The 11,843-nt window shown below is 41.7% G+C and overlaps 1 protein-coding gene and 1 pseudogene across 1 annotated transcript; both read right to left on the reverse strand.

Annotated features, from left to right (window-relative positions):
- Positions 1-8,973: 8,973 nt before the first annotated feature.
- Positions 8,974-9,897, reverse strand: LOC137740714 (protein trichome birefringence-like 10; annotated as a pseudogene).
- A 261-nt stretch (positions 9,898-10,158) lies between these two features.
- On the reverse strand, positions 10,159-10,615 carry LOC137740715 (enolase 2-like). The gene has a single exon (XM_068480538.1). The coding sequence runs from the start codon at positions 10,594-10,596 to the stop codon at positions 10,159-10,161; it is 438 nt and encodes a 145-aa protein (XP_068336639.1). The 5' UTR covers positions 10,597-10,615.
- Between the last annotated feature and the right edge of the window lie 1,228 nt (positions 10,616-11,843).

Here is an 11,843-nt window from a genome sequence, read left to right on the forward strand (position 1 = left end):
ATAGTGAATGCAAAGTCGTCGATTGCAAGAAAGAGAACTCTTGCCGATTGACAATAACATTGATCGAATAAGAAGAGATACAAAAGAACGCCGAGAAGAAGAAGCATTGGATCATGAAGTTGATTCTAGTCATAGCCAAACATCCACATCAGAATTAGAAGAGAGAGAAGAGGACATTGAAGACATCCAAAAGGAGATGGCAGATGCAAATCCACGTCCCATGAAAGAATTTGCACGCCTAGTTGTTGAAACATCACCATCATGCATTTTATTAGATGCTATTGCTAGAAATTGGGGTTGAAAAAAATTAAGTGTTTGCCTTTCCTTGTCAAATATTGTATTTGTGTACCACATGCTCAATTTAGTTTTATACTACTTGCTCTGATTGTGGGATGCTGCTCTAGGATTAAATGTTCAAGGATGTGGCTCACCTCACGTCAAAGGTTTGTTCATGTATGTGCATTTCATATCTTTATTTGTGTTGCATGCTGTCTAGTCAGAATTGCTTGCTGTTTTCCAGTTGGTTGGGCATGCAAATTAAGAGTTGGCTACATGGACTTCATGACTGCTTTTTGCTGATGGTCAAATCTCAGCCCTTGATTATTTATGATCAATTTGTAGTTCGACAAGTGTCCTTGGTAGGTGAAAAACAAACTAATACTTTTGGGGTTCAGATCCCCAGCTATGGTTCTTTATTTTTTTGGGGGTTCATAATTCATTTTAGAGAGAGAGTGCCTTCAAAGCTTTGAGCTTGCCTCTTCTTCATTTATGGAACCCTAGCCGCAAAACCAAATTCATGCATTAAACACCCAATCATTGTATATTAGGGTTGCATTGTTTTAAGGTTTTGCATAAAGTTCTTGGTCTGTTTTTAAGCTTTAAATTCGTTTTAGACCAAGCTTTTGGATTTAAGTTAGATTCTTCCCTCAACTATTTGATTGGAGAATCTGACTAGTCATTTGAATCCAGATTTCATATGCATGTCATAACATTATATCATTTCATGATTTGAGTTGATATCAGTGCCAGAAGGTGAAGAGCTCAGGAAGAGCTGCCACTTGAAGACTGAAAGAGTTCATCTTGTGTATGGCAAAGTTGCATAAAGGTAAAGCTGCTCCATAGATAGGGATCTAGGAATTGAGCTTGTGTGATCTTTGTATGAACCTTTGTTTACACTAGTGGATTAGACTCAGTGGAAAGTCCTTGGTTCTTTTACCTAGAGATGGGTTTTTCCAGCCAAAAACATCTCGTGCAATTTATCGTTTTTCAACTTTACTTATCTTACTCTTTGCTTGTGATATATGTTCATCATTATTGGCAAATAGATGAGTCTTTGTAACTAAGATTGTCAGAGTTAAAATGTGCACTGAACTGGATCGTAGTTAACTAGGAACACTTCAGTAAACTGAGCCTTGAATTGACTACTTCCGTTGTGAGTAAACTAACATATCTGATCTTACTTGATGAGTGTTGCTAACTAGTTAGACAAGCACGTATATAGATTTTAAATTGCAGGTTATTCCACCTGATACTATTTTCAATCTCTAATGCCTAAGTTGGTTTTTTTTGGAAAAGTGAGTGTTTAAGGCTTAATTGCATAGCAAAAGCTTACCATAATTTGGTGGAGATGTAATGTTTATAAGGAAGTGGCCAACCTAGGTGTAGAGTTTTTCCCTACACGTTGCGACTTCCTATTGACCAAGGTGAGACATTTGTAGGATGAATGAGGAAAGAATAATCCCAATGATATTAATTATGAAAACATCTTGGATGATGATCGTAGCATCTTTTGATTGATGGTGATGAGGATTCCTTACTTGTTTGAGTTGATCTTCAATTAGAAGAGTATCAAAGATAGGATTTAGTATTTACTGTAGTATCATTTTCAAACTTTGATCACTAATTAATTGATTCCTTAATTATAACTTACACAGACACATGTTTGTGTGGAAATATATTTGCCAATGATATGAAAAGTAAATTTGAGAAAGCTTTGGTACCTCCTAAAGTTAGGGATGTTCAAGTTGTGCCATCACCTAGAGGTCAGGTACATTACAGTTATTTTTTATTTGAGCCTTTATCATATGAAGAATGCCAATTTTAACTATGAGCATTGAGCATTGTTTTATTCATATGCAAACGGCTCCACACACACAAAAATAGTAGTTTGCAACAAATCTTGTTTATAATGGTCCTCTCTTGTTTTACAAGTTACTCTCCAAAGTTCAAAAGCAAAATGCGATGAACAGAAAGTATTTTTCTATGAAATACTATAGTAATTGGTTAGTTATTGTAAATTCCACAAAGTTCCCCTTGAAATTCTTTGCAATCCCTAAAACCAGACAATGTTCTTAAAATCAGCCTAGGCGACCGCCTAGGTTCTAGTTCTACATTTCAGATTACTTTTCATCGAAGAAGACGAGGAAGAAGAAAGAGAAAACCGCCTAGGTTCTAGTTCTACATTTCAGATTACTTTTCATCGAAGAAGACGAGGAAGAAGAAAGAGAAATGAGTTTCTCTCTCTTCCCATCCCACCTACATGACAGACAAGATCACTCAACCATTTTGTTTAATTATTTTTTAAATTGATTCCAATCAATTGGAATTGGGAAACGCAACTAACATAAACATATTTTAAATATTCTTGTGGGCCCCACTTCCCTTTTATGTGGCACATTATCCCACTTAAGAAAATGCTTTCAACACTACAAGTTTACACCACATATTTGACTTTCTTTTAAGTCCACTATATATTTATAATCTTTGAAAATACTTATTAAGTACTACAAACTTATAATCCTTTAAACTTTCATCTCATATTATCAAATTCACCAAAATATTAAAGATATAAAATAATTTACTTAAATCTGCCTTGTCCGTCTGCCGCCTAACTAGCGTTTAGCGTCTTTTAAAACTTTGTTTTTAGAACCTTGTAGCCAGATAAGGGAAATACTAATATCGTGTAATGGAATATCAATAGAAAAGTTCCAGAACTAACCAAAAGCAAAAACAAATTGGTTTCTATGTCTACACACCTTCAAAATATATTTTCTCCGTTCTTCTAGAAACAACAATGTTGGATGGATCAGGATCCTCTCCTCATCTAAGGATGAGAATCCTCCTGATCAAGGAGTGTGGACCGTTGGATAAAAATTCAACGGCTACAAATAAGAGATCCCTTTAAAGTTATAATAATTGTAACCGTTGGATTTTCATCCAACATGGATAGCTGCTATTTATACACCTGATGTGAGTAAACAAGTTGAAAACCACATGTCTCTTCTGCTCGAACCGATATGACAGGTCCTGGGCCTGTAAATCTTGAGCACGGTTACACCTTGGATCAAATATTACCCCACGAATTGCGCTGACCTTATTCAATCCAAGCCCACGGGCTCGAGTTTGTATAAGGAACACACAATCAATAAATGACTGTTAAACAACAATTTAAAGTTAAACACATACTTGTCTGGTCGTATTGGATTTAGAAAAACACCTGTTTGCTAAAACTTGGGTTAAAGTCACCAACAAGAGAAAGCGAAAGTTGGTGTAGAACCATCGAGTCTTGGGAAGCAGTAGCCTTTACGTATAAAAAACTTTTCCAGTACACCCATCATCCTGGAAGAAGTAGTTCTAGTACAGAAGAAATAAACATCCAGATAGACAACCTAAAAAAGATATGCAAGCATGGACTATTTTTTGCCACACAAAAAATATTCAAAAAAATAAACTGCGTGCAATGCAGAAAGTGGATCAGGTTAAATACTCTTTATCTTTCTGCGAGTGAAGACATGCACCAGATAACTTATAAAAAAACGTTGACAATGTAAACAACTTATTAAAAAAGCTTTAACCCTTAAACAATGAACAAAGAAGTTATGGTGTTAACTAGAATATTTTAATAATTAATTTAATATCGTGAGTATTTGCATAGGTGTGTGACCTCTTAGGTTCAAACTTAAACTAGCAGTGAAATTAATTAATAAATTAATTTAAGTCAACAAGCTATGGATGACTGTAAACACGAAATGTTCCTGAAACAAGAGACAAGAATAACGTGCACAAAAATATTTTTTGTTTAATGATTTTTGGGGTTACAATCTCTTTGTAATTTGATCCTCTGATTCTATCTTCGTAGGGTGTAGATTTGTGGATGAGCTGTTGATCCAAAGGGCCGTCGGGGCTTGATCTAGGGATGAACAGTTGATGAACGGATCTTCGAGGGCTTTTGGGCTTGATCTTGAAGGTTGATGGATGAGTGGATCTTCAACGGCTTTTGGGCCTAATCTTGAAGACTGGGTGTATGGATTTCTTCAAGGGGCCGTCGGGGCTTGATCTTGAGGGTTGATGGATGAGCGGATCTTCAAGGGCTTTTGGGCCTAATCTTGAAGACTGATTGGATGTGTGGATTTGTTGAGGTTGTTGATCCAAAGGGCCGTTGGGGCTTGATCTTAGGACGAACGGATGATGAACGATGAACACTTTCTTCAAGGGGCCGTCGGGGCTTGATCTTGAATAATGGTTGTGTGGATTTCTTCAAGGGCTTTTGGGCTTGATCTTGAATGTTGATGGATGAACGGATCTTCAAGGCTTTTGGGCTTAATCTTGAAGAACGATTGGATGTGTGGATTTGTTGAGGTTGTTGATCCAAAGGGCCGTTGGGGCTTGATCTTAGGACGAACGGATGATGAACACTTTCTTCAAGGGGCCGTCGGGGCTTGATCTTGAGTCGGTGGAAGTTCTTCAAGGGCCGTCGGGGCTTGACCTTGAAGGAGGATTTGACGAAGAACGAAGAGTGTTTTTTTGATCCTTCGGGATTTGCTTGAGAGCTTTAGAGTTTCAAGGCTTCAAGGTTTTGGTGTGATGTAAATTCCCTTCTTTCTTTCTTCTTCTTCCTTTCTTCTCCTTTTTTTCCTCCCCCAAATGAATGCCTTGGCTTCCTATTTATAGAATTCCAAAACTTGATTTTTGGATTTAAATAATCAGATGAAATAAATCATTTCTGCCAGGTATTGACACGTGTCCTATTTGATGACTTTTCCAATTTATTTCGATTTTTCGTTGAGTCACACGCTACATGTAAAATTTATGTGACACGTGAGTGTTGAAATTTTAATTATTGGTCAACATTCATTTCACCGAAATTTTGATGTCTACAAATGCCCCCACTTCAAGGCGCGTCGTAGACATGTGCTTGTCACGTGTAGAAGATGCGTTTTGAAGTCCCTTAATGTAGATGTCAACCCAAGGGCCGTCGAGGCTTGATCTTGAATTGAGCTGGAAATTTCTTCAAGGGCCATCGAGGCTTGATCTTGAGTTCGACTGGAAGATTTTCTGGTTTCCTCCTATCGTTGATTTTCCACAAGCTTAATCTTGAACTGGGCTGGAATGTTCTTTTGGTCTCCTCCGAAGGTTTGAACTTACTCCTTTTATCTGGAGTTGAATTTGATTCAAGGGTGGTGAACACTTGATTTTGAATCGGACTTGTGATTTCTTCAAGGGCCATTGAGGCTTGATCTTGAACTGGGCTGGAGGATTCTTCTGGTCTCCTCCGCTCGTTGATTTTCCTTTGTGCTACTCTTGAACTGGGCAGCAGGATTCTTTTGGTCTCCCCCCGAAGGTCTACGAGCGGTTTCAGGATATGGCAGGCAAGTACGAGGTGGAGGTGCTGACCTGTTTCTTTGTTCAATCTTTCCAATTCGTATTGAATACGAATCGGAAAGATTGAAGTTTCCTTGTCCCTTCTCTGGTAGTGTATCAACCGTTGAAGATGACTACTCGAGAGCAATACTAGGTAAGCAATCAGGAATAGATTCTAGGTAGTCGGTTCCAGATCGGAAGACTGACTCCAAGTGCCGGCTGATTGCTTCTTTCACTTTGCCATGCGAGTAAGAACAAGGACAAAGGAAAAGACAGGGAAAAAGCATGATATGAGATACCTTTGCTTTCGAAGAAGCAGCGAATGAATCAACACATATATTTGTTGTGCTTGTCTCCACATGCTTCGATGTATCATTTTCACTTGCCTTACTTGCTCCCTTTTGCAGAAGTGGTATTTCCTTATGCAGGTTTAGCATCTTCTCTTGTAGTATTTGTCCTCCGATGCAGGAGTTGAATGCAACATTTGCATTTAAATGGTGCTTCACTTCTTGGTGGCAACTGGTTTGAGTGGAGGTTCCGACATATTGCTTTCTCTGTCCTTGTCTTGGCAGGTGAGAACAAGGGCAAAGGAAAAGATAGGGAAAAAGCATGATATGAGATACCTTTGCTTTCGCCCTTGATGATATGAGATACCTTTGCTTTTGAAGAAGCGGTGAATGAATCAGCACATGCTTCAATCTATCGTTTCCTCCTGGGTCATCTGTACTCCAGGCATCTGGTATCTTCAAAGGTTGAATAGGTTTTCTCAAAGGAAGAAGAAGAATTGTGTATTTCGAGAGGCTTTGCTGGGAGTGCGCCCTCAGAGGTGAGGAAGAGTTGGGCATTTTCTTCAGGTCTGCCTTGCCATAAGAGACGAAGGTCGACACATATAGGGATTTCTTAATAGCAAGTGGTGGTACCGTTCTTTTACCCTTGTCGACAAACGTCTCTTCGATATCTGAACGACGCCTCTTCGATTTCTGAACGACGCCTCTTCGATTTCTGAACGAGCGCCACTTTTTGACAAAGTTGCATGCGTTTTCTGAAAAGCAGAGAAAGCGTCGCCGAACTTTGCGCTTGTCGGCTAAAGACGTGTAGTTGCGATGATGGCCTCCACGTGTTCTCGACTTTGTCAGATATCTTTTGACAAAGTTGAACGCATTTTCTGAAAAGCCGCGAACGCGTCGCCGAACTTCACGCAGGAAAATCCGGATTTTTGAATCGGTGGTCGTGTCGCTTGGCTTTTTTACAGAGGTATCGATCACTCCAACATACACACTCTGAAAATTGCCCATTCTTGAAAATCGTCTCCGGCCTTTTGAGAATTATCTTCATCCACCCATTCTCTCTGAACACCTTTGAAAAAATGACTAACTCATCGAACCTTTGCTTAGATTTGAGTCTCAGCAGCGATCCGGTTGCACCCGGTCAAGGTAATGTATGGCGCCCTTCTTTTTTATCTTCTAACGGTCCTCTTACAGGTGAAGACTCCGTGATGCAGGACGCCACAACAGCTACAATAGTAGCTAGGAACCTCCTCACTCCAAAAGATAGTAGGCTGCTGTCAGGACGGTCCGATGAGTTGGCCGTTCAAGAGTCCCTCGCTCTCAGCGTTCAGTGTGCAGGCTCTGTGTCCAACATGGGCCAACGCCTACTTGCTCGCTCCCGTCAGGTCGAATCGTTGATGGCAGAGGTGGAAAGTCTCAAGCAAGAGATCAAGCAGCTGAAGTATGAGAATATAAGTTTGCACGTGCTTGCAAACAACTATTCGATGGGCATGAAGAGGAAGCTTGATGAGCTGCAAGAGTCTGAAGGTCGGATTCAAAGTGACCGTCAAAGGTTTTCGTCTTTCCTCCAGAGGCACCTTTTTCTTGGGTCATCTAGCGTTCCACCCAGTATTGAGGCCTGGAATGCTCTAGCTTCAATGCCTTCTGCTCCGATGCCTTCCGCTTCTAGAGTTTTGCCAAGTAATGGGGCTTCACGTGGACATCCTTTGTGAAAGCTCCAATCTTGTATTTCTTTTTTTTTTTTTTTTTTTTTTTTTTTTTTTCCATGTGTAAGCACATATCTGTAATTTATCAGAGATATCAATAAATAAACTTTATTTTATTTAGCGTAATGTGCTAAATAAAGCGCATATATATATATTTTTTTCCACATGGTGCCGGTGCACCAAGATCCTCTTTTTTTTTATTATTATTTTTTTTTTCTTTTCTTTGCTTTCGGTGGTGCTGATCCACCAAGATAGATCTTTTTTTTTTTATTATATTTTTTTTTTCTTTTGCTTTCGGTGGTGCTGATCCACCAAGATAGATATATTTTTTTTATATATATATTCCCCACATGGTGCAGGGAGGAAATGCAGAGGAGCTTGGAGTAGTAGGAGGTAAGAGACGGAGAAAGTCTTTGGGTGTGAGTTGCCAAACTTTGATTTTGTCAATCACATTCAAAGGCAGCAGCAGAGGCAAGCAGATGTGAGTTGACAAACTTTGTTTTTGTTAATCACATTCACAGAGGCAAGCAGATGTGAGTTGACAAACTTTGTTTTTGTTAAACACATTCACAGGCAGCAGCAGAGGCAAGCAGATGTGAGTTGACAAACTTTGTTTTTGTTAATCACATTCACAGGCAGCAGCCATGGCGTAAGTGCAGAAGCAGCCAGAGCTTGAAGCAGAGTGTAAGGCGTCGAGCTTCACGATCGGCTAGTCGTTTGACAGCGGTCACTGAAGTTCTTCGCCGATTTTGACCACGGTGGCCAGAGTGAAGCTGAGGGACTTGCAGGCGAGGAGCTGCATGGATGGAGAGGAAGAAGTGCCTTGTCGTGTTCCGTCATCTCAAGCTTGCTCGGCGACTCAACAACCACATGTCCACCGCCTTCGACGACGGCGTCTCCGAGCCCACCGCCGTGCAAGAATCTGCAGCTGGCTCCGTTCTTGCAGTAGCCTCTGGCGAAATACAAGCAGGGTTTCCACCCAAACCCTGAGTTGGGGTCCTCCAAGCTCACGTCGCTGACTGAGCAACTTCGTCGGTGGAGCGGGGAGCGGAGCTCTTGTGTGTTTTGGTTTTCTTCAGATTTAGGCTGAAGGAAAACATGTGGGTGCTGCCATTTTTGGACTGCTTCGTGTTGTTGTTGCAGGTATAGAGAAACGCAGGGGTTGCTAGCGTATAATAGATTCTTTGCTGACCAAAGTTTGTTCAAGAAGACACCTACCTGCAAAACAAAATTACTTCTGATTGTTGTTTGTGGTTTGTTCCCCTTCCCTGCAAGACTCAATTCGAAATCGCCGGCAATGGGATTAGTCTTACGTTGCTTCTTTTCTCTCAATTTCTCTCTTAATTTCTGCAGTCTCTCTTCTTTCTGTGTCCCGTGTTGAAGACTAACACATCGGCATCTCTCCACTTTACAGAATTCCAATTCATTTGATCCACTTTCAGAGTTGTTCTGACATTTTGCAAAGCTCCAGAAGGAGGACGGCTCTGCAGCACCAGAAACGGAGACCTGTAGTACTCCACAGTGCAGTTAAAATCCTTGAATTTGAAGACCAAGAACCCTTTGTGCTTAGTGATTGGTTTTCCATTAACTTCGTAGATTGAATCCTCATTAGGAACTGCAGAAGAGAGCATGCACATGAGTGATTCCCATTGGTTTCTCCCGATCGAATCGCCAACAAAAACAAGCCGCTTGTTACGCAGTTTTTTCAACATCAACTTCGCGTCAAATCTGGGCAAGTTGCAATGCCTGGGTTGCCATCTCCACTTGGTGTAAAACAAATCAGGACGGCCATTCTCCGAGCACCTAAACCCTTCATCCACAAACCGGTAATCGTTGGATTGATACAGCGGATACGCCTCGTCCCACACCCAATCCCCTTCAAACACGTCACACCCACCACCCTCTTCTTCCAGAAACTCAACCCTCCGGTGCTTGCCCGGCCAGTTACTCTGCAGCCACATAAACTGCTCCGATTGGCCTGGGGAACTGAAACCCTTTGGCCAAAGCTCTGTCATCCAAGTAAACGAAGCACAGAATCACGCAAACACTGGCACAGAAGAATCCCAGAACGCCCAGGGACGGCTCCAACGGCTTCAAACGCCTGAACTTTTTGAAAGCTTCGAAGAACTGCATGGTTTCCGGGTCGGGCTGGGATGAGTGCTTAGACATTGGAGCTTGAACTCGAATTCTGGGATGTGGGTTTTGCTCTGGTCAAGTTTTTAAAGGACAGAGAGAGAGAGAGAGAGAGAGAGAGAGAGGTGTGGTGTGAAGGGACTTCGAGAGCTGGGCCTGGATTGTCGGTGGAGGCACCGAGTTCCGATCAGAGTTCGGATTCCGTTTCTGAACCAGCATTCCTCCTGGTCTGAGCTCCCACTCTCCCTGCCCCGAGTCAGCTCCGCCGCCGCCTGAGCTTCCATTCAACTCGGCCAGTGACACCCCTGTAATCTTGGTCTTCATCCTCAACATTTTTACTCTCTAATTTTCCACGAGAGATCTCTCAGGTTTTTTTTATCTACTTCACAAAATTAGAAACAACCCAATTGAGAGAAAGGCTTGTAGAGAGGAACTTTCTTGACGCTAGCACCAGCCTTGGCGACTGCAAGAGACACGGCCAAGATGGCATTTTCACCAAGCTTTTGCTTGCACCAACCCCACTCGTTGACAGTTCCATCGATCTGTTGAACCATGAAGTTGTCAATAGCAGTCTGTTCGCTTGGGTCCTTGCCGATCAAAGCGGGGCCAATGATTGTGTTAACATTGTTGACAGCCTTCGATACACCCTTTCCGAGGTAGTCTTTGCCTCCATCGCGCAACTCAAGGGCCTCGTAAACTCCAGTGGATGCATCACTTGGAACAGCGGCTCTAGCCAAAGTTCCATCTGATAGAATGATATCGACCTCGACGGTGGGATTGCCACGGCTGTCGAAGATCTGCCTAGCCTTGACGCTCTGGATCGTCGCCATGGATGGATGCAGAGAGAGAGAGGAACTCTGTGATTTTTGGTTTAGGGAAGGAGAGGAGAGATTTGAGGTTTGAGGGGAAAGGGTGGGTTCCATCGATTGATAAGAGAGAGAAGAGAGTAAAGCAGAAGGAGAGAAGAAGATGGTGACTTGGGGTGATGCCTGCGTGGGGACCTTGACATTGGTCGGTTGGGAAGAAAACAATGTGGAAACTTTGGGTTGCTGGAAGAAGTGGGTGGGGATAATTGTAGAGAGAGAAAGTGAAAGTGAGAGTGGTATTGAAAAACGGTGGGTACAAGATGTTTTAGAGTTTTATAAGCCATATCAGCATCCTGCTTTTTCCACCATCTCACGACCAATCAAAATCCACTTGGCATGGTGACAAAGTCTTGCGCCCCACCAAATTCCTTGGGAGTCTCTCCTTTTGTGGACTTCAACTTCTGTATCTTTGAATTGGCGTGGGTCTTGTAGGCAAACCCACTTTAACATGTATAATTTTTTTTTTTTTTTTTTTTTTAAATTTTTTTGAGTAGAGAGTATATATATAGTAACATATGTATTTTTTTTTCTTTTCTTTTGTAATAAAATTGACTTTCTTTAATGAAACATTTATTTATTTATTTTGATGTGACTGTACTTGAAGTTTTGAAGTTTCAAGTTGCCTACGTACTCTTCCAAAGAAGAGATCAAGTCATAACGTAGTTCAAATGAGTGATGGTTTTGATGATGATTTTGCCGTACACAGTTTATGCTCTTGCAGGCCAGGAGCGTTTGGTGCCGTTTGCAGTTTCAGCTCGTGCAGGCAAGGAGTGTTTGGTGCCGTTTGCAGTTTCAACTCGTACAGGCAAGGAGCGTTTGTTGTCGCCTTTTATGCTCGTGCGGACAAGGAGCTTTGGTTGTCGCCTTTTAGGCTCGTGCGAACGAGGAGCGTCTTGGAATTTGTCAAACGATCTTAGAGAAGCATTCCTTGCAATCTTTATGGCAAGGAGTCTTGACTGAGTGATTGAAGAAGTCTTCTGGGAAGAAATCGCGCATCGTAATGGCAACGGACGATCTTTGTGTCATAATTTCATCATCCTCAACATTTTCATGTAGCTTTGAAGGTTGACGGTAACTGCTTTGCCCCCTTTCCGATTGGTGAACTTGTGGAGGAGACCTATGTTTCTTGTGCATTTTCTTTGGAGTGACATAAGTCCATCCTTCAACTTCACTTGACTTGACTGACATGGTTTTGGAGCATGCCCCCAGCG

This window comes from Pyrus communis, chromosome 7 (genome assembly GCF_963583255.1).
Source record: "Pyrus communis chromosome 7, drPyrComm1.1, whole genome shotgun sequence".
Taxonomy (NCBI): Eukaryota; Viridiplantae; Streptophyta; class Magnoliopsida; order Rosales; family Rosaceae; genus Pyrus; species Pyrus communis.